This window comes from Rana temporaria, chromosome 12 (genome assembly GCF_905171775.1).
Source record: "Rana temporaria chromosome 12, aRanTem1.1, whole genome shotgun sequence".
Lineage (NCBI taxonomy): Eukaryota > Metazoa > Chordata > Amphibia > Anura > Ranidae > Rana > Rana temporaria.
The window spans coordinates 15952455-15975934 of NC_053500.1; the positions used below are offsets into that span (position 1 = coordinate 15952455).

Consider the following 23480-nt stretch of genomic DNA (forward strand, 5'->3'; position numbering starts at 1 on the left):
TTGGTGTCCATTGGAGGAATAGTGCTTCATCATTGGTGCCCATCAGAGGAATAGTGCCCTATCATTGGTGTTAATCTGAGAATTAGTGCCCCATCAGTGGTATCATTGGGAGAAATAGTGACCTGATGTTGATGTCAGTATGCCCTGTTGTTGGTGTCTGCTTGTTGGAAAAGTGTCCCAAGGAACAAATAAAGGCAAGCAATGCAATCAGCCCCTGGGCCAAAGTTTGGAGACCCCTGGTATAGAGGAACACAGACTAAAGCTGGTCATATATATCTGTAAAATGTCAAACAACCACACAGCATAATGCCCTCTCTGCCTGACTGCATACAAATGAATGGATTGGTAGACCTTTACAATTGTCCAATCAGGTTGCAATGCCTATGGCCAGATTGATGCTCCAAAAATACACTTATCACTGGAAAGTCCGGTAACGGCATTTCCTTCCCTTACCTTCCTCTTCTACAGCATTATGTTTAATCCCAAAAGATACATGTGCTTTAAAGGATTATTCCACCTTTTGCAAGTTGCTAGATTATTCTTCGGGACATTAACCATCCTACCCAGAGGCGGCTCTAGGCTTTGTAAGGCCTTAGGCAAAACTTAGACATCAGCACCACTTCCAGTGAACCCTCCTCACCCATCAGACATATTCAGCCAATGCAAGAGGGGGGAGAGAGGGGTAATAGAGAGATCCGATGATTAGTATTGATCACAGGCAAATTAGGCGGCCGCGAGGCCCCTGTGAGTTCAAGGCCTTAGGCGACCGCCTAACTTGCCTAATTAGAGAGCCGCCTCTGATCCTACCCATTGATGTGTTTATACAGGATTTAGAAATATCCGTTGTGCCTTAATGGAATGCCTCTCAGCGACCTCTACGTGGGTATTTTAGCTATTGAAAGTCCCAAATACAGTTTATTATAGTCAGATTTCGCTTTTTAAATTAGAAGAATCAGAAACTAGAACATTTTGAACTTGGCTGGATGTTCGTTTGCAGATCCTCAGACCTGCAGGCTCATCACTTAACGTCTGGCCGTTTCACGTGCTCACCAGGCTTTTTCAAATGCTTGGTGGGCAGAATTAAAAGTGACTGTAGACTAAAGTCGCGTATACCATGAACATTACCCAGTCAGCGCAATGTGTATTATTCAAAAGAAAGGTGACTTTCAAAGTTCCTCCAATAGCAACGCAAATACAGAATACGGTGGGACCTTGGATTACGAGTATAATCCGTTCCAGGAGAATGCTTGTAATCCAAAGCACTCGCATATCAAAGAGAGTTTCCCAGAGAAGTCAATGGAAACGAAAATAATTTGTTTCCGCATTGACTTCTATGGCATGCAATACCGCATGTGGCCATAGGTGGGGGGGCGCTGGAGAGCCTCGGAAACACTCGGAAAGGCCAGAGGAAAGCTTGGCTGAACTTGAAAGACCTTGGATAGGCGAAAAAAATTCCGATTTTTCCTAAGCATTTCCGAACGGCTCTGATCGGCTCCAGGCACCCCCGCCCCACCTCAGGCCAAACGCGGTACTGCACGCCGCTGTGGCTTGAATCCTCCTAGTTTTGTGAGACAACACTCGCTCCCAAACAAAATTGGCGTCCTTTTTTTCCCACAAATCAGAGCTTTCTTTTGGTGGTATTTGATCACCTCTGCGGTTTTTTTTTTTTGCGCTATAAACAAAAATAGAGCGACAATTTTGAAAAAAATTCAATATTTTTTACTTTTTGTTATAATAAATACCCCCAAAAATATATAAAAAAAAATATTTTATTTCCTCAGTTTAGGCCGATACGTATTCTCCTACCTATTTTTGGTAAAAAAAAGTCGCAATAAGCGTTTATCGGTTGGATTGCGCAAAATTTATAGCATTTACAAAATAGAGGATAGTTTTATTGCATTTTTATTATTTTTTTTTTTTTTACTACTAATGGCGGCGATCAGCGATTTTTTTCGTGACTGCGGCATTATGGCGGACACTTCGGACAATTTTGACACATTTTTAGGACCATTGTCATTTTCACAGCAAAAAATGCATTGTTTACTGTGAAAATTACAGTTGCAGTTTGGGAGTTAACCACAAGGGGGCGCTGAAGGGGTTATGTGTGACCTCATGTGTGTTTACAACTGTAGGAGGTGTGGCTGTAGGACTGACGTCATCGATTGTGTTTCCCTATAAAAGGGAACACACGATCGATCACGGCGCCACAGTGAAGAACGGGGACGCTGTGTTTACACACAGCTCTCCCCGTTCTTCAGCTCCGGGGGACCGATCGCGGGACTCCAGCGGCGATCCAGTCGGCGGGTCCCGCGGTCACGGAGCTTCGGACACGGCTGGGCACTTAAAGAGGACGTACCTGTACGTGCTTGTGCCCAGCCGTGCCATTCTGACGACGTAAATGTGCAGGGGGCGGTCCTTAAGTGGTTAAAATAGCGCCTGCAAACCGACCTGAAACAGCCGCTGCTGTCTCTCCAGTGTGAAAGTCCCGAGGGCTTTCACACTGGAGCGGTGCGCTAGCAGGATGGTAAAAAAAATCCTGCTAGCAGCATCTTTGGAGCGGTGAAGGAGCGGTGTGTATACCGCTCCTGCCCATTGAAATCAATGGGGCACTACGGCTATACCGCCGGCAAAGCGCCTCTGCAGAGCGCTTTGCGGTGGTTTTTAACCCTTTCTCGGGGGTAAAACCGCCCGCTATTGGCCGAATATCGCCGTGAAGTTGACGGTACAAATAGCAGCGCTTTACCGTCAACACCACCCCCACCCCAGTGTGCAAGGGGCCTAAATACAAAACAAGAACCAAGGTCTACGCGTTTCGTGGTAAACGTCCCCCTTCTTCAGGACTCTTCTGGTCTCACTGTCTATCACGATCATTACCAACATCCTCTGGCTCAGGAATATCTGGTTTCTCAGAAAGGTGGAATAAACTTTTACATTTTCAAACACAAGAAAAAAAAAATAATGTGATGGAGCAGCTGAAGGCTTGCCCAACTCTAAGCAGATTTTGTCTATGTTTCTTCACGGCAAATTGCCACGCCTGCTTGCATGAATTTTTTTTTTAAAGTTAACAGCAAAAAAAAAAAAAAAGGATGTCGACATTATCTGTAATCATCATCATCATTGTATAGAGATGACAAATTGTCTTAAAAAATTCATTGCATCATTCATAAGCCAAGCTCTAGCTTCATTGGCTCCATATATATAGTGGTCATTCCAAAGATTGTCAGACAGTTGTCAGGGGCCGCAATGGTTCCCAGACGTTTGTTCTTTACATGAACAGATGTACCATTGTAAAAAGTTCAGTTATTCTTTACTGTCTTTACAGTAAGAAAAGTCCTAGGTAAAATAAGCTGGAGGCTTAACGTCCTTCTTTTGTTTGGTTCTCTCCAGGTGCCCCACTCCGGGATGTGACGGCTCCGGACACATTACAGGGAATTATGCGTCTCATCGGAGGTATGGTCCCCCGAGACGTCATTATGTTTCTTTTATATGTTCCTACAACACTCGGGAGAAACCTTTTCCATGACTTGTATTATGATCCTCATCACAGCAGGATAATAATAATAATGCAAGCCCGTTCTATGTCGCTTCCTCAAGGCATAGCTTTAAAGCGGGAGTTCACCCGAAAAACAATTTGTAACATTAGATTGAGGCTCATTTTGTGAAGGGGAATCGGGTGTTTTTTTTTAAATCGAAGCAGTACTTACCGTTTTAGAGAGCGATCTTCTCCGCCGCTTCCGGGTATGGGCTGCGGGACTGGGCGTTCCTATTTGATCGACAGGCTTCCGACGGTCGCATACATCGCGTCACGAGTAGCCGAAAGAAGCCGAACGTCGGTGCGGCTCTATACGGCGCCTGCGCACCAAAGTTCGGCTACTTTCGGGAAAATCGTGACGCGCTGTATGCGGCCGTTGGAAGCCTGTCAATCAAATAGGAACGCCCAGTCCCGCAGCCCATACCCGGAAGCGGCGAAGAAGATCTATCTCTACAACGGTAAGTACTGCTACGATTAAAAAAAAAACACCCGATTCTGCTTCACAAAATGAGCCTCAATCTAATGTTAAAAATTAAGTTTTTGGGTGAACCTCCACTTTAAGTCATGTCATTTTTGGAGGACATCTTTCTTAGTGGCCAAAGAAAGAGAGGAACAAAAATGGCTTCTCTTCTCCAGAGTTCCCAGTTCTTGTAAGGTTTGGCTCCACCTACCCTACCCAGGCGTTACGAGATAGTTACCTACAATATTTTCATATCATAAAGAATCCAGAAAGAAGGCCATGCTGGCTGTTCTAAGGCAGGGGTCTCCAAACTTTCTAAACAAGGGGCCAGTTTACCTTTAGGGGGGCTGGACTGTGGTCAAATAGAATAGAATAGAATTTTTTTTTTCTGGCATCAGAGTAAACCGTGTCCCATCTTTAATGTCCGTGGACGAAATAGTGCCCCGGTTGTTGGTGTCAGTGGGAAGAATAGTGCCCCGTTGTTGGTGTCAGTGGGAAGCATAGTGCCCCGTTGTTGGTGTCAGTGGGAAGAATAGTGCCCCGTTGTTGGTGTCAGTGTGAAGCATAGTGCCCAGTTGTTGGTGTCAGTGGGAAGAATCGTGCCCAGTTGTTAGTGTCAGTGGGAAGAATTGTGCCCAGTTGTTGGTGTCAGTGGGAAGAATAGTGCCCAGTTGTTGGTGTCAGTGGGAAGAATAGTTCCCAGTTGTTGGTGTCAGTGGGAAAATAGTGCCCCGTTGTTGGTGTCAGTGGGAAGAATAGTGCCTCGTTGTTGGTGTCAATGGGAAGAATAGTGCCCAGTTGTTGATGTCAGTGGCAGGAATTTTGCCCCAGTGTTGGTATCAGTGGGCTGAATGGTGTCTCGTATCAGTGGGATGAATAGTATGCCCCAAGGGCTAGATAAAGGCAAGCAAAGGGCCACAGTTTGGAGACCCCTGTTCTAAAGGCAGAACTGAGAAGTTTGGCAAAGAGAATCCCACCTCAAAGTTTGGGAGTTTCGCTTGCCTTTATCCGGCCCAATGAAGCACAATAACCCCCACTGACACCAATGAAGGGGCACTTTTCCTCCCAATGATGCCAGGACAATTTCCACTTCTACTGGCCATAGTCTGGCCCCCATATAGTCTATAGGACAATAAACTGGCCCTTTGTTCAGAAAGTTTGGAGACCCCCGCTTTAAAAGGGTGTGTGCACCCCATGCTATTATATTGATTATTGAGAAGCCTGGTGGATTGGGTGAAGCCCTTGCATCCCATTTCTTGAAGACTCTTGTGATGAAATACACCCGAGTTCCTGGCTCTGTTTCCACCCACATGAGAGCACTAAGCATCCCCATCTTGTGGTGTTCCCATTTCTTCTTTTAATATAAAATAATGCGAAAAGCCAACCGGGAGAATGGGACCATCATAATGGCCGTGACAGGTAACGTGCCTTGGTTATCCAAGTGTGACGATCTTATCGCCCTGGCCATCAAGAGATGCAGGAAGCAGTCACGTGAAATAACCTTTTGTCACCATCCACCAAATCCTGACATCTCCTGAAAGCCTTGCCTTGATACAAATATCGCTTGCCAAACCGAAAATCTTTTCTGCAATGACATTTGAATGACTTGATACCGTTCCTGGAAAGAGAAGCCTTTGCATTTGTATAGCCCTGAGAAAAGCGATTGGTTTAATTGCCCCCGGGACCCAGCAGTGTCTGACTCGCTGGCCTTCATCTCCCTTAGAACCCTCCTTATAGCATCTGCCAGGCCACTCAGGTGAACAGAAAGCCTGGGAATAGAATGTACTCTATCTCAGCACGCCATACGCCAATAATTACATCCTCTTCTTTCCATTTACAGCTTGTCAGGTTGTCCTCGTGCCAAGAAAAGCGGAATGAAGGTTACGCCCACGAAAGACGACAAGGACGACCCGGAACTTCTGAAGTGAGTACCTCACGGGAACGTGCTCAGGATAAAAAAAAAAGGCTTGTCAAGCTATGAAGAATGAAAACACAAAATATACAAATACAATCAAATTTTTTGTATATAGTGTCTGAAAAGAAATCCCAAAACTATAAAGTGGAACCTCGGTTTACTAGTAAGGCCGGGTACTCACGAGCAGACATGTACGGTGAAACCGGTCCGTCGCACCGTTTTCACCGTACATGCCTGCCAGAGGGCTTCTGTACGATGGTTGTACTAACCATCGTACAGAAGTCCGCGCGTAAACACTACGCGGGGCGTTTCCACGTCGTCGCCGCGACGATGACGCGGCGACGTGGGCGGGCCTGCCATTTAAAGGCTTCCACGCATGCGTCAAAGTCATTCGACGCATGCGAGGGACGGCGGGCGCTCGGACATGTACGGTAGGTCTGTACTGACGACCGTACATGTCCGAGCGGGCAGGATTCCAGCGGACGGTTTTAAAACACGTCCAGGAATATTTGCCCGCTGGGAAAAGGCCCGGCGGGCAAATGTTTGCTGGAATTCGGCCCGCTCGCGCCTACACACGACCGAACATGTCTGCTGAAACTGGCCCGCGGACCAGTTTCAGCATACATGTTTGGTCGTGTGTACGGGGCCTTACAGGCATTTTGAAAGACGATAAACTTTTTAAATTCTGACTCAGTTTGCAAGTGGTGTCTCGCAAAACGAGCAGAATTCAAGCTAATGGGGCGTGCAGTACAGCATTTGGCCTGAGGTGCGGGGGCGCCGGAGCCGAGTGGAGCCGTTCAGAAATACTCCATTCCTGGGTGTTTCCGATCCTTTCCAATGTCAGCCGAGCTGTCCCGCATCATTTTCGAGGCTCTCCGGCGCCCCCCACCTCTGGCCACATGCAGTATTGCATGCCATTAAAGTCAATTCGGAACAAATTATTTTCCTTTCCATTGACTTCTATGGGGAAACTCGCTTTGATATGCGAGTGCTTTGGATTACGAGAATTCTCCTGGAACGGATTATGCTTGTAATCCAAGGTTCCACTGTATTTATTTTTTGATGGGGTATTTGTATAGCACCTACAATTTGTGCAGCACTTTACGTAGTGTACATTCACATCAGGCCCTGCCCCCGAGGAGCTTACAATCTAAGGTCCCTACAAGGACCAATTTAGACAGGAGCCAATCAACCTACCAGCATGTCTTTGGAGTGTGGGGGGGAAACCGGAGAACCTGGAGGAAACCCACCCAAGAAGAACATGCAAACTCCATGGAAGTAGTGCGTGAGTGAGAAACTTATATAGCGCAACACATGCAAACTGAATCGCCTCTGGGAAGTAGTGTTGTGGCCCGAGGTGCAAACCTACGACCCTATAAAAGATTATGGCCCAGATTCACAAAAGAGATACGACGGCGCATCTCCAGATACACCGTCGTATCTCTGCCTAGCGCCGTTGTATCTTTGCGACTGATTCATAGAATCAGTTACGCATAGATATTTATTAGATCCGACAGGCGTAAGTCTCTTACGCCGTCGGATCTTAACTGCAATTTTTTTTTGCCCGCTAGGTGGCGCTTCCGTCGATTTCCCCGTCAAGTATGCAAATTAGCTAGATCCGCGAATTCCCGAACGTACGCGCGGCCGACGCAGTAAAGTTACGACTTTTACGTTAGGCTTTTCCTGGCGTAAAGTTGCCCCTGGGTCTATGAGGCGCAGTCAATGTTAAATATGGCCGTCGTTCCCGCGTCGAAAATTTTACAAGTTACGTTGTTTGCGTAAGTCGTCCGTGAATGGTGCTGGATGTAAATTTACGTCCACGTCAAAACCAATGACGTCCTTGCGACGTCATTTAGGCAATGCACGCTGGGATATTTTAGGGACGGCGCATGCGCAGTTTGTTCGGCGCGGGGACACGCTTCATTTAAATGATACACGCCCCCTACCCGCCGAATTTGAATTCCGCCGAGTGATTTACGTTACGCCGCCGCAACTTTACACGCAAGTGCTTTGTGAATAAAGCACTTGCCTGAAAAACTTGCGGTGGCGTAACGTAAATCAGATACGTTACGTCCGCCCAAATTTACGCCTATCTACGTGATTCTGCCCCTATTTGTGCAAGTTTTAGAAAAGTTTGTTGGCCAAAAAATCTATTTCTAAATCTAAGTAATGTTCTCCTTACTTGTTCATCCAGAGATTCCTCAGTCTCTTAAGTGGGGCTGCTTCAAGTGTCTGAGGCCAGCAGAGAGTCATCCCTGGAGATCCAGTTGGACCCTATGGATTTGATGCTGATCTCATTAGCCCATTAATGTGTACACGCATCACTCTTTGCGCCATATTCCCCCTTTATATATACTCTGATACACAGGGCTTTTTTCTCAGACAATAGGTACAGGTACATCCCCTTTCCGAGTCACCTTTTGTCACCTGTCCTTTTAGCCAATTGGGTGACGGTCTCAGGACCCGCTTCCTGATTGGCCAAGATCAGTGTGAGAATAGCGAATATTCGCTATTGCCCCACAATGGGTTGGGCTCGGGGCGCAGTGCTCTTTTCTGAAACCTATTATGGGCTCTGGATCTAAACACGTGCTTCAAAAAACAACAACCCCCCATTGGAATCCATGCGTCCGGTGCCCTGCATGTAGATTAGGGGGCTGGATGCATGGATCGAGGGGCGGAGCGGTGCCTGTGCGCCCCTAATGGACGGGCCGCCACTGTAGAGAATCCTGAACCAAGTATAATTTTTGGTACTAAGTAGTTTTGTATGGAATTTGCTCATTAAAGGCAGTAAAATAGGTCCCCTGCAACCAGCAACTAAAGACCCCCTCAGCAACAATAGATTTCCCCAACAACAATAGCTCCCCACAGCAACAACAGATGCATTTAGCAATAATAGATCTCCCCAGCAACAATAGATCCCTCCCAGAAAATTTAGCTCCCACCAGCAACAATAGATCCACTCGGCAACAATAGATCCCTGCATTAACAATAGATCTCCCCAGCAACAATAGATTCCGCAGCAACAATAGATCCCCTCATCAACAATAGATCCCCCTAGCAACTATAGATGCCCACAGCAACAATAGGTCCATTCGCAGCAACAACAGATCCCAGCCACAATAGATCTCCCAGTTTTCAGCATCAATAGACTCTCTAGCAGGCAGCAACAATAGACCCCCCTCAGCAGTAGATCTCTCCCATCAACAATTGAACCCCCAGGAACAATAGCTCGATCCCACCAGCGACAATAGATCCTCCAGCACATCCCAGCACCCCTTAGCATAATATGCATTTAGTACTAGAGGTGCCGGAACTATGTTGTCCTCGCCCTGCTGATACAGACTATTACACTATAAGATCTGACACCCTGCAGAAAGGGTTATGTGTGAGTTCCCTCATTTCAGCAGTGTGTGCAGGCACTCCATTGTCAGCATGATTTTACATTTCAGCTGGTTTGCTGGCTTTCCTGCAAATTGAACATGAAAAATATGGCTTACAATAATTTCACTACTTTACTGTGCTTTGTGTCTTAGTGGGGGAAGTCACCTTTAAAAAAAAAACAATCCCTTGTTCTGAAGAATGGCGCAGGGGATGATATCAGCCGGGGATGAAAAATGAAACGCATTTAAGCGGCGGGCTCCCGTCGGCTTCGAGTGACAGTCACCATGGTGAGCGCATCACGTAGAAACGACACATTTATGAACCCCCACAGCTGCCAATTGCCTCTGGCCCCTCGTGGGCAGGAGAGCGGCCTTCTATCAATAGTCACCCCCAGCGGTTGGGCTAAGTTTTCTGGAATGGAAGCTATTCTGCGGCAGCGGCGGGATACCGCGCGCCACTCAGGATACAAGACTGAGCTATGCAGCCACCCACTGGGCAACGAGCAATTCCGAACCCATCGCCACGTTAATTATCCTTCAAAGAAGCCATCACAGATGTTAACACAAATAACTCTCGTTACAATTACCCCCCCCCCCCCCCCCCCACGTGACAAGCCACATTTTTCAATGGAATCTTTCTTGCTGTTAAAGGAAAATGTAGTCCTAAGTTAAAAAAAGGGGCGTCTAAGAGTTTGTGTGTGTGTAGAGGCAGGCATCCCAATACTTTTGGTAATATAGTGTATATCCTAATTTCCTGACCTGATAACAATGTGTATAGACATCTCCCGGGGGGGGGGGGGGTGAAATGACACCAACCACAGCAAGAACACCATTTTTTGGGACAGTCAGTTGGGGCGGGAACCTGTGTAGACATCTCCCGGGGGGGGGGGGGGGGTAAATATGGTAAAATAGTGTATGTGCACAGGGGTTCAGCTTGAAATAAGTATAGTCATACTAATTCCTTCCTTATATTAAATACACATCATCCCTGCACACCAGCTGAAATTGTGGATCAGACAGTGGGAAGTCCTGCACTGGCTGCTAAAGTAAGAACTAAAGATCCAACCGATTTATTATTCAAGAACTGGAAGCAGGGCCGTCTTTAAGGCAGGGCAAAAGGGGAAGCTGCCCTGGGCTCTGTCATTGTTGTGGGGCTCAAAGCAGCTGCCTCATACTTGCCAAATATCCCAGTTTAAATTCCCTTGTGTCTTGAAGTTTTAGTCATGTGCTGTGTCCTGATATCTCAGTGTAAAGTTCTGGTACTAATGCTGCCCAGCTCTGCCCTATTGTTGTGTACAGATGACTCATCTGCAGACCTGTGTTTACATGTAAATAACTGTCATTCATATGTAAATAACGGGAGCATTATTATGTAAATAGTGGTGACATTCATATGTAAATAGCCGAGGTCGGCGGCATTCATATGTAAATAAAGGCAGCATTCAAATGTATATCACGCTCCTCTGCAGTGAAGAGTTGATGTGCTGTAACCTCTAGCAACCAATCAGTGAGCAGCTCAGTCAGTCAGTCAGTCAGTCAGTCAGTCAGTCAGTGTCAGAGGTGGAGTAGGGTGCTTCGGACCTTCCGTTACGAGCCTGCTCCCACCCAGACCTGACAGTCAGCTACTAGGCAGACTACCATTACCTGTCCTGCACAGGGAACAGCTACTAGGAACTACTGGGAACCAGGAATCCAGCTCTCTTCTCTCCTCGTGGACTCCTTCATTCGCCGCAGGTAAGACCCTGCCTCTCAGGGCCTACCATCCAGGGGAACCACTGACGGCCGTCCTTCTCAGGGCAGCCGTCACTCAGACCCCTCACTGCGGCTCTCTATTCCCCTCTTGGGCTCGGCATCCCCACTCGCACGGCCACCCACGATTGTGGTGGCCCCTAGACACCCCACCTGGGTGTATTCTCGGCGCTTCTCGGCGTTTTTTACACGCCCGCGCCAGCCTGCTACTTTCCGCGGCCGCCGCGCCTCAGGAAAGTCCGCGGCTTCAGCCGCGGCCTACCGGCGCTCCGTCCGTTTTCTCCCTGCGCCTGCCACCAATAGTGCGGGTCTTTCTGATTATCGCCCCCGCACCCCCAGAGGTCCCCTCCACCCCCCTGCTAAGCAACCAGATTGGGGGAATCATTTTCTTACCAACCTGGTTGCCCCCCCAGCCTGGGTCCTGTATCTTTGCCTGGCGGCCATCTTGGTGCACCCCAGCAACAGTGACACCCAGCATCCCCCCCCCCTCTTTTTCCCCTCATTAAGTTCAGCAGTCTTTGACCCAGGGCTTGAAGCCGATCGCCTTTAGGGATCAGGAAGGAATTTTTTTCCCTGCCGCAGCACATTGGCCAGCTTGCCCAGGGTTTTTTTGCCTTCCTCTGGACCAAGGACTGCTGAGAGCGAGGATTCTCCGAATCCTCTCTCACCGATCACCCGCACCCCCGCCCACGGTGACTGGCAACAATGGTTAAATTGCGATACTCTGCGGAAACCATTTGGGGTCTGAGACAATTCGCAACAATATTACCTGCCGTCACCAAAAAAGCCTTAAAATCAGATCAACTTTTGAGAATCGATCGACGATCGATCATCAAAAATTTCAACCATTCAACACAGCTCAAGCACATATCATGTGCGTTGCTTAACACTAGATCAGCAGTTAAACACCGATCAGAAATCCATGATTTCTTACTACAAAACGATCTGGACTGCCTCTTCATTACAGAAAGTTGGCTGTCAGACGATTGCAACACCATTCTTGGAGAACTGGTACCAGCAAATTATCGTATCCTAACGGAAAATAGAATAGGGCAAAGAGGAGGAGGCCTGGCGGTGATTCATAAGTCTCATATTGTAATCACTAAACCGGTCCTTCAAAATCCTCTACCTTTTATGGAAACTCTTACGCTTCAACTTCAAGCTCACTCTCAGGAGACCGTTCACATTCTCCTCTGCTATAGGCCCCCTGGGCCCAAATCGCATTTGATTTCAGCATTAACGGAGTTCATATCCACTTACTCCCTTAACAGCAATCATCTTTTGCTGCTCGGGGATTTCAATTTGTGGGCCAACTCCTCACAGGATCCCATCGCGGATGCCTGCATCGACCACCTGGAAGGGTTAGGTCTTCAGCAACTTATATGCGGACCCACGCATGCTTCAGGTCACACTCTCGACCTAATTTTCAGACAAAATCTGAAAATAAACATTCTGGGTATTGAACCTTTGCCATGGACAGACCACCATGCAATTAGCTTCATAATTCCCAGAATTCCACTAGTCATGAAAGTACCCAAGCCGGTGACAATACACTGGGCTAGATCTCAGAGGAAGCTCCACTCGGAACTCTTCAGATCTACCCTGGGAAACCGAATTGGGGCTATTCCTCCTCAGCTAGCAGCCTCAGATACTTTGGATGCCATAAATGCAGCTCTGCTACAGTCAGCTGACTTAGCAGCACCAAAGCGCAAAGTCCGCAGCCGGGCAAAAAAGTCCAGCTGGTTCAATAACCAGCTGTCGCTATTGAAGCAAGAGCGCAGAAGGGCGGAAGCCGCCTGGATAAGAAGTCCTTCAGAAGACCGCCTCAACTTCTACAAAGCAGTAACTACACGATATCACAAGGAAATTTTCAAAGCCAAGAAACTTCACTTTTCCACGGTGATTAACAGCGCAATGAATCGCCCGCGTGAACTCTTCAGGATGGTCACCCAGACCATGAATCCGGGATGTCTTGAAGTCCCCACTTCAGACACCCAAGAGTTCTGCAATGAACTATCGGATTTCTTCATCAACAAAATTGAAAAAATTCGGGTAAGTATTCGGCAAAACAATACTCCACTCAGCCCCCTCTTCAATCAAAACACCGACGGAACGCCTCTACAATCAACTAAGTTCACTTTGGAACCCATCTCCATTGATACCACAAAAAAATTCATTGGTGCGCTGCGCAACAGCACAGCACCCAATGACATCATTCCCACCAAGCTACTGAAGGAATGTGCCGACATCCTGGCGCCTCCGATCACACAGCTTATAAATCAGTCATTTAAGGAAGGCATAGTGCCTTCCCTGCTGAAAGAGGGCACAATCCTGCCGATCTTGAAAAAACCTAATTTGGATCCTATGGACCCAACTCACCGCCGTCCCATAACAGGTCTAAATGCTCTGTCCAAGATAATGGAGAAAGTGGTGGTAAATCAGCTGCAACAGCATCTGGATACCCACAACCTACTCGATCCATTTCAATCCGGGTTCCGTCCCGGACACGGGACAGAAACGGCCTTACTGAAAATATGGGATGATGCGCTCGAGGCCGCAGACGAAGGAGAATCGTGTCTCCTGGTTCTGCTGGACCTAAGCGCAGCCTTTGACACAGTAGACCATAAATTGCTACTGAGACGACTAACAGAAGTCGCCGGAGTCTCAGAAGATGCCTTACCATGGTTCTCCTCTTTTCTCGGAAACCGTTCACAAACAGTGAAACTGGGATCTTTCACGTCAGAAAAACGCGCGGTGCCATGTGGGGTCCCCCAAGGATCCCCCCTATCACCGGTGCTGTTTAATATCTATCTTCGTCCTCTCTTTGATATTATCAGTAGCCAAGAACTACTCTATCACTCGTATGCAGACGACACGCAGTTGTACTTTCGCATCTGCCAAAAAAAGGATCATCATCTCAGATTAGAGAAATGTCTCTCTTCAATAGAAAACTGGATGACTAAGAGTTATCTCAAACTCAATAGCGCTAAAACAGAACTCTTTATGTTCAATGCCAGTCGGAAGAGACAACCGACAACTAACTGGACACCTTCGCCCATCCTGGGTCAGACCATCTCCCCTAGCTCCAAAGTCAAAAGTCTAGGAGTCACGTTTGACACCTTCATGACAATGGACGCACAAATAGGGTCAGTAGTCAGCGGGACGCACCATTTGATGCGCCTTCTACGCAGACTTATTCCATTTATTCCCAAAGAAGACATAGCAGTCGTGGTGGGAACAATCGTGAATTCCAGACTGGACTATGCAAATGCCCTTTACCTCGGGCTCCCCAAGTACCAAATCGCTCGTCTTCAAGTCGTACAGAATACGGCCGCTAGACTTGTGACTGGGAAAAAATCTTGGGAATCAATCTCACCTTCGCTGAGATCCCTTCACTGGTTGCCAGTGAAAGACAGAATTGCATTCAAAGCACTCTGCCTGACACATAAGTGCATCCATGGGAAGGCTCCTCGATATCTTTGCGACAAGATCAAAACGCACAATTGCAACCGCATTCTGCGATCCACCGACCAAAATCTGGTCAAGGTTCCTAAAACCAAATACAAGTCCAAAGGAGAAAGAAGGTTTGCTTTCCAGGGCCCCAGGCTTTGGAATGCTTTGCCAACCAGCATTCGGTTGGAGCAAAACCACCTGTCTTTCAGAAGGCAGATCAAAACCCTGCTTTTCTGAAAGGCATGAGACACTAACAACTAGCGCCCAGAAGCGATTCAGTTCGCATGTGCCGCGCTATATAAATTTTTCATTCATTCATTCATTCATTATTACTGTACAGTAACCTTCAGCAACCAATCAGTGAGCAGTATTACTGTACAGTAATCTCTAGCAACCAATCAACAAGAAGAAATCATGTGCTGTAACCTCTAGCAACTAATCGGTGAGCCGTAATGTGTGCTGTAACCTCTAGCAACCAGTCAGTAAGTGGCAATGATATGCTGTAACCTCTGGCAACCAATCACAATCACTGCCTGATCTGATACAATAAACAGATTTTAAGTCTAGCTGATATTTATTGTATGTCTCAGAGCAGGTGGAGAGCACAATTGCATGGGGGGGGGGGGCAATGAACATTAAAGACGGCCCACTTGACTTCCAGTTCTTGAATCATACATCGGTTGGATCTTTAGTTCAGGCATGTGTTAAGAAATAGGGAAGGGATTTTCTCGAAAAAAGTTTCGAAAATGTAGATCTGACAGTCTCATGTTTCAACTCTTGAAAGCTCGGAAGGGGTTCCAGTAGCGTATGTGGTCAGGGAGCCCCTGATAGTCCTGGCTGCACTGAAGGAGATATTCCAGTCTGGTAGTCACTGTTATAAATTCTTGAGTAGATCCATTTTTGTGACTAGGAAAGCATATCGCAGGAAATCCTCCAAGGGTGGAATGGGCACAGCAGACAGATGTTCAGCGCTGTGAGTTATTCCCTCAAACATGTCATAAAGGTTCTAATAGCCGTGTAAATCTGCTAGATTAACTGCGATAACGGTGTGGCGCTCCCCCTCTCTGGAGGACCGCCTAATTTGCTTGCAAATGTATCAGCGCACAGCAGCTTGCTTGCGATGTTTTCCCGGGTTCCCGCTGATGACAATATTAGAAGGAAATTGTGCGGCACCGAGAGACAATTAAAGAAGGGCTCCGCTAAACTCTCCTTCACACAGCATAGCCCAGTTAACATGGCGTGCCCTTCGTTTCTAATTGCCTGGACCATGCGGATAAATTCAAATCTTGTGTGCCACACACTTCTTCTCCCCAGTGTGGTATGGATTACTACGCAGGTGTGAACTGGAGGAAGAACACCTACTGGGATGCAATCCGGTTTTGTTATTTTCTGCTATTTAATCCAGTGGGGACCCTAGGGCCCAGGGTGAACATCCCAAACTGCACCCCCTTCTCTCTCAGATGTATGAGCATTACTGTATGTGTCAGCAGAACCCTTACTGGGATGCAATCCGGTTTTGTTATTTTCTGCTATTTAATCCAGTGGGGACCTAGGGCCCAGGGTGAACATCCCAAACTGCACCCCCTTCTCTCCAAGATATATGAGCATTACTGTATGTGTCAGCAGAACCCCTACTGGGATGCAATCCAGTTTTGTTATTTTCTGCTATTTAATCCAGTGGGGACCTAGAGCCCAGGGTGAACATCCCAAACTGCACCCTCTTCTCTCCAAGATATATGAGCATTACTGTATGTGTCAGCAGAACACCTACTGGGATGCAATCCAGTTTTGTTATTTTCTGCTATTTAATCCAGTGGGGACCTAGAGCCCAGGGTGAACATCCCAAACTGCACCCCCTTCCCTCCAAGATGTATGAGCATTACTGTATGCGTCAGCAAAAATCCCCACCACCCAAACAAATTGGGCACTAATGCTTACCCCTAAGCACAAATGTCCTCTTCTCTCACTACACATTTGCCCCCCTAATGAAATCCCCCTCCCAGCACAAATCTTTGCCTTCTCCATCCCCCCAGCACAAGCAGTTTTGACCATTCCTTACCCCAAAAACTAAAAATAAATAGTTTAGTAACCCTTTAAATATATTGTTCATGTTGATGGAATGCACATCATTTATATAACACATTTCTCTCCAAACAGGTGTCCAGTGCCAGGGTGTGATGGACTGGGACACATCAGCGGAAAATACGCGTCTCACCGCAGTGCGTCCGGCTGCCCGTTAGCGGCTCGCAGGCAGAAAGAAGGAACTCTCAACGGATCTGCCTTTTCCTGGAAGTCTCTGAAAAACGAAGGCCCTTCCTGCCCAACGCCTGGCTGCGACGGATCGGGCCACGCTAATGGAAGCTTCCTTACCCACCGCAGGTAATGAAATGGCAGAAAGGCATTAATAGATATGGGCTTGGCTCTGCACGTTCCAAACGGGGGCAAATTAAATCACCCATCTTCGTTATGGGGTTTGAGGGGCCAATTCACCCACTGGCTTCTTATATATCATGTGGGGGGAATGCTGCCATTTGGTCTCCAACACTAGGGGGCGATCAAGGGGTTAAGTGTTCCCAGGTAGGTGTTTCTAACTGTGGGGGGAGGGGACTGACTGGAGGAGGAGAGAGATCGCTGTTCCTAATCACTAGGAACAGCAGATCTCTCTCTCCTCCTCTGTCAGAACAGTGATCTGTCTGTTTATATCGACAGATACCCATTCTGGCTCTCTTTCTCACGATCGCCAAGCGCATTGGGTCCCCCGCTGTGCAGCGGGCACGTGCGTGTCTGCTATGGCTCTTAAAGGAGCCGGCGTACACCTACGGTGATTTGCAGGAACGAGCTGACCTGCCGCAGTATAATGACAGTGGCTGGTCGGCAAGTGGGTAGACACTGTTTGCTATGCTTCGGTGATAAATGGACACATGAGTGATTGGTACAGATTGCTCACTGTGTTCAGGAAGGGGCCAGTAAATTGCATATTTACTGCCCCCTCTCCCGCTCTCCACCCTGAAACATCCCCCTGTGTGGCCATAGCAGCTGCCAGCGGGAGAAGAGAGGAGGGAAGCCGGGAGCGTTGCGGGGGGAAAATGGGCACAGGGGTCCGGACAGCAAATGGAAGGGGGATATGTGCTAGGTCCAATCCCCCTGCAGTGCAACCAAAAGAAGAAAGAAGGGGAGAAGCAGGCAGCACTGAAGTGAGAGACAGACGAGGATTGGTGTCTACAATAAGACAGTACAGCTGGCCCTACTGCTAGGCAGGTGCCCACTCCCCCCTTTTAAATTGATGGGGCCCGGGCTGGCTGTACTGCCTTATCAGCGGTGCTGGGGAATGTTTGTATTGATCTGCGGATCGCCCTGACCATGTGCAACTTTCCCCCTTTTGGTTTAAATTGATTTGAGCGTCTGCCGTTGTTGCTTTGCCTAATACAGTAAATGATGCTGAATTTCTCTTTTTTTTTATTCACAGCTTGTCAGGCTGTCCTCGGGCTTCTTTTGCTTCCAAAAAGGGAAAACTCTCAGGTGACGAGCTTCTAGGGACAAAATTCAAAACCAGTGATGGTAAGTGCCCCAGATTCTTTTTTAATTTGCAGAATTTGAAAAGTTTCATTGTCAGACAGCGTGTTCTACCAAGAGATAGGGACACAGTCACCTACCTCATCCACATGTCAACCAGGCGGGGCCCTCACATTCATTGTTGGCGCTATATAAATCCTGGATGATAATAATAATAATAATTTTGTTACTATCAAGCCCAAGGCAGCTTCTGAGTCGTTCTTTGTCCCGATTCCAGCACTGGACGGGAGGTTGTCATGTACCAAATACGGTGTTTCCCCGAAAATAAGCCAGGGTCTTATATTAATTTTGGCAACAAAAGACATAGGCCCAGATTCTCAAAGGACTTACGACGGCGCAGCGCCATGTGCGCTGTCGAAGTCCTAATCTGGGCCGTCGTATCTATGCGACTGATTCTTAGAATCAGTTACGCATAGATATCCATTAGATCCGACAGGCGTAAGTCTCTTACGCCGTCGGATCTAAACTGCAATTTTTTTTTTGCCCGCTAGGTGGCGCTTCCGTCGATTTCCGCGTTGAGTATGCAAATTAGCTAGATACGCGAATTCCCGAACGTACGCGCGGCCGACGCAGTAAAGTTACGACGTTTACGTTAGGCTTTTCCCGGCGTAAAGTTGCCCCTGCTATATGAGGCGCAGCCAATGTTAAGTATGGCCGTCGTTCCCGCGTTGAATTTTTAAAAAGTGGCGTCGTTTGCGTAAGTCGTCCGTGAATGGGGCTGGACGTCATTTGGAGCAATGCACACTGGGATATTTTACGGACGGCGCATGCGCATTTCGTTCCGCGTGGGGACGCGCTTCATTTAAATGTTACACGCCCTACCTGCCAAATTTGAATTCTGCCGGGTGATTTACGCTACGCCGCCGCAACTTTACAGGCAAATGCTTTGTGAATAAAGCACTTGCGGCGGCGTAACGTAAATCGGATACGTTACGCCGCTGCATACATACGCCCAATGTACCTGAATCTGGCCCATAGGGCTTATTTTAGGGGTAGGTCTTACTATTTAATGTGCTGTCTTCTCTCTCCCTCTCCCTCCCTGCCTGACAGGAATCTCCAGTGGGAACTGAGTTAAAATGCTTGTAAAATCCTATAATCCCTGATATTACAGTATTATATAATGTACAGTGTGTGTGTTTCTGTAATATATTTGTGCCAAATACCTTCGTTATAGTGCCGCTCTGCGCTTCTGTGACCCGCCGGAGCTCTCTTCCCCGCAATTATATTACAGAAACACACACATTGTACATTATATATACACACTGTAATAGAGTGGATTAGAGGATTTTACAAGCATTTTAAACTAGGGCTTATTTTCAGGGTAGGGCTTATATTACAGCCCTCCTTGAAAATAACACTAGGTCTTATTTTCGGGGTAGGTCTTATTTTCGAGGTAGGGCTTATATTACAGCCCTCCTGAAAAATAACACTAGGTCAGTATTTTGAAATCCGACGGACTGTTTACATGTTAAATGTGAAAATCAGAGGTGTTCTGTCACAATAGCAACCATGTGAGGTCAGCAGGTTTGCTGCTGCTTTTAAAATGTAACATTTAAACAGTTCCGTTCAAAAGCTCACATGGGACTTTTGCTGTGGGAATTTCCGATCGTGTGTACGGGGCATTAGGGATTTCTGTTGGTGATATAAAGTTTATATAAAGCCATCGCTGTGAATATTTGGCTTGCTTTCCTGTGCCTTCCTGACAGCTGGCTTCCTCTTTCAGTGTTAGAGAATGATGAAGAGATTAAACAGCTGAACAAGGAGATTAACGAGCTCACAGAGTCCAACACCGAGATGGAATCAGACATGGTCAACCTACAGTCTCAGGTCAGTGACATTTATCAAAGCCTCTCCGACCCTCCATACACAAGGGGAGAGGCACCTCTGGGTGTAGATATAGAACAAGATTTTTTAACGCATAAAAATGGCAACTCACATTTCTGAAGTTAAAAGTAGCGAGTCCCATCAGGGGGGGGGGGGGGGGGGGGTCATCAGTAGACGGTCCAATCCTGAGGCCTGGAGCGCTAGTGGTACAGGAGGCGAGGATGGATGATGTCACTGGCATGCAACGCGTTTCCTGAGCATGCGCGCTGCGGGTGACACAGCAGCCACGCTCCTTTTTCAAGCTCTAAAAATGGCAACTCACATTTGTGAAGTGTGCTGCATCTCTGACCCTGTTCTCAGTGATGTCACCAGTCTCTAGTGAATGGATAGGCTGCATTATTAGTGATGTCACTGGTCTCTAGTGAATGGATAGGCTGCATTCTCAGTGATGTTACTGGTCATTAGTGAATAGATAGGCTGCATTTTCAGTGATGTCACTGGTCTCTATTGAATTGATGATGAGCTGCATTCTTAGTGATGTCACTGGTCTCTAGTGAATGGATAGGCTGTATTCTTAGTGATGTCACCGGTCTCTAATGAATTGATAGGCTGTATTCTTAGTGATGTCACCGGTCTCTAGTGAATGGATAGGCTGTATTCTCAGTGATGTCACTGGTCTCTAGTGAATGGATAGGCTGTATTCTCAGTGATGTCATCGGCCTCTAGTGAATGGATGAGCTGCATTCTCAGTGATGTCACCGGTCTCTAGTGAATGGATAGGCTGTATTCTCAGTGATGTCACTGGTCTCTAGTGAATGGATGAGCTGCATTCTCAGTGATGTCACCGGTCTCTAGTGAATGGATAGGCTGCATTCTCAGTGATGTCACCGGTCTCTAGTGAATGGATAGGCTGTATTCTCAGTGATGTCACTGGTCTCTAGTGAATGGATGAGCTGCATTCTCAGTGATGTCACCGGTCTCTAGTGAATGGATAGGCTGCATTCTCAGTGATGTCACTGGTCTCTAGTGAATGGATAGGCTGCATTCTCAGTGATGTCACCGGTCTCTAGTGAATGGATAAGCTGCATTCTCAGTGATGTCACTGCTCTCTAGGGAATGAACAGGATACATACTCAGTGATGTCACCGATTTGTAGTGAATGGATAGACTGCATGCTCAGGTTTAATTCTGCAAATAATTAATGTTTTGTTTTTTCTAATGACAACAGATAACATCAATGGAGAAGAATCTGAAGAACATTGAAGATGAAAACAAGGTCATCGAGGAGCAAAACGATGCCCTATTTGTAGAACTTTCTGGACTAAGTCACGCCCTCATACGAAGTCTTACCAACATTCGCCTTCCACACTTGGTGAGTTTTCTCACAGATAAACCCCAGAACCTCCTTTTTAAGACTAGACAGAACTCCTTCCACCTCCAGAAAGTCAAACTATGCCATCACTTAAAGAGGGGGTTCTCCCATAAATGTTTTTTTAACCTTTGATACCCTTAGATGCATGCTCATTTAGTCTAGGGGAATCGGCTAGTTGTTTTAAAATCCGAGCATTACTTACCGTTGTAGAGGGCGATCTTCTCCGCCACTTCCGGGTATGGGTCTTCGGGAGTGGGCGTTCCTTCTTGATTGACAGTCTTCCGACATTCTTCCGAAAGGCTTCCGACGGTCGCATCCATCGCGTCATGAGTAGCCGAAAGAAGCCGAACGTCGGTGCGGCTCTATACTGCGCCTGCGCACCGACGCTCGACTACTTTCGGAAAATCGTGACGCGATGGATGCGACCGTCGGAAGCCTTTCGGAAGCCTGTCGGAAGACTGTCAATCAAGAAGGAATGCCCAGTCCCGAAGACCCATACCCGGAAGTGGCGGAGAAGATCGCCCTCTACAACGGTAAGTAATGCTCGGATTTTAAAACAACTAGCCGATTCCCCTAGACTAAATGAGCATGCATCTAAGGGTAAAAAGAGCATATTACCGGTGAACCTCCGCTTTAATGCCAAAAAAGTGGTTCTATATCTTTATGAGTCATTTAAGTACTTATCATCCCAAGCCAAATGCTGTTCCAATGCTTCACTTTTTTCCTAAATTTTTTTGACAGTTACAAAATGTTATTGTTTAAAAAAACTTCTGGAGGAAGTCACACTAATGTATCATGAGTTGTAGACAGTCCTTTTTAGCAACCTGAGACCGGAAAGTTATTTCAAGGGATCCTCTGTGTTGAAAGAGTTAAAGGGGTTGTAAAGCTTCATGTTTTTTCACCATAATGCATCCTATGCATTAAGGTGAAAAAACACCTTGCAGAATGGCTGGTACTGGTACTCTTATAGGCAGTACCAGTGGGGAAGCTAGACATTATTTCACCCGGGGCAAAGAATCAGTTTGGTGCCCCCCCCTATGGGACAAGATTAGGCAGAAGTGAGAAACTCCCAGGCCATAGCTGTTGAGTCAGCTGTCTGTCCCCTCCCCCCATGCTCCTCTGTCGTCCCCCTGATTCTCTGTTCACCAAAGGTGAGCGATGGGGGGAGAGAGAGGAGGTGAGCGCTGCGGGAAGGGAGAGACAGAGGAGCAGAGGGGGGCGGCGGTCCCCTGTCACTGAGGCCAGCCCACTGAGCCATCGGCCCACCGGGAAACTCCCTGTAGTCCCAATGGCCAGTCCATCCTTGGAGACTAGGACCCAAAGTGGTCCCTGTGTGAATGGGCTCTTAGTGTCCCTCTAAGAAAGGCTGTCCTAGAATGTAAAACTGTATGAAGAATCAACACTATTTTAAAATATAACATTTCTGCTTTTCTTCTTCTAAACAGGAGCCCATCAGTGAACAGAATTTTGATTCCTATGTCAACACCCTAACCGACATGTACAGTAACAAAGAGTGTTACCAAAACCCAGAGAACAAAGCTTTGCTTGAAAATATTAAACAAGCGGTTAAAGGTATTCAGGTCTAAAAAAAAAAAAAAAAAAAGGGAATAGATGGACTTTCCCATTTCGTATTCAGGTTCACGAACCTTCGCGGTTTGTACTTTGAATCAAAACTTAAAGGACCAAAATTATTTAAAAAAAGAAAATGAGGAAGCCCAAAAAGTTGGACAAAAACTGTATTTTTTTTTCGTCAGTTGTATGTGGCTATCAGACAGAATTGTGGGGATCACTTGCGAAAAGGAGGTTCTTGCACGTGAAGAACGGCCACAAGCCAGCCCCCCGCCGTCTACGTCCCGCGTACGTACGAGAGCCCCGGAAAAAAATTACTTGACCGCCGCAAGTCCCTGAGATTTGTACAATGGACCACACCCAACTGGAAGCCAAAATGGGAGCGTTCTCTCCACGGATGAACTGTCTGGGCCATGTCAGTCATTGTGTTCTGTTGCAGCTGAGTCTGGCAGGGGGAAGATAAAGACAAAGTATTATACACAAGAAGAGTCCTTACTATTTTTTTTACTTTTTTTGTTCTTTTGTTTTCTGCGAGAAACATTTGAAGAGCAGTTCTATAATTCCGACAGAAGCGCAAAGGATTATCGGTTCTCAGGGAAAGCTTTTGGAGTTACCAACTGCGCAATTTTATTTTTTATTTTTTGTGTCTTAAC

The 23480-nt window shown here is 47.0% G+C and overlaps 1 protein-coding gene across 4 annotated transcripts in view; it reads left to right on the forward strand.

Annotated features, from left to right (window-relative positions):
• MYT1 (myelin transcription factor 1) overlaps positions 1-22893 on the forward strand; it is a 96723-nt gene extending 73830 nt beyond the window's left edge. For all 4 annotated transcript variants that reach the window (XM_040331877.1, XM_040331878.1, XM_040331881.1 and 1 more), the window contains 7 exons: positions 3388-3450; positions 5833-5916; positions 16647-16868; positions 17956-18047; positions 19786-19889; positions 21115-21258; positions 22704-22893. In XM_040331877.1, coding sequence (XP_040187811.1) covers positions 3388-3450; positions 5833-5916; positions 16647-16868; positions 17956-18047; positions 19786-19889; positions 21115-21258; positions 22704-22844 — 850 coding nt within the window. In that variant the 3' untranslated portion in view covers positions 22845-22893. The remainder of the gene's footprint in view (positions 1-3387; positions 3451-5832; positions 5917-16646; positions 16869-17955; positions 18048-19785; positions 19890-21114; positions 21259-22703) is intronic.
• The last annotated feature ends 587 nt before the right edge of the window (positions 22894-23480 follow it).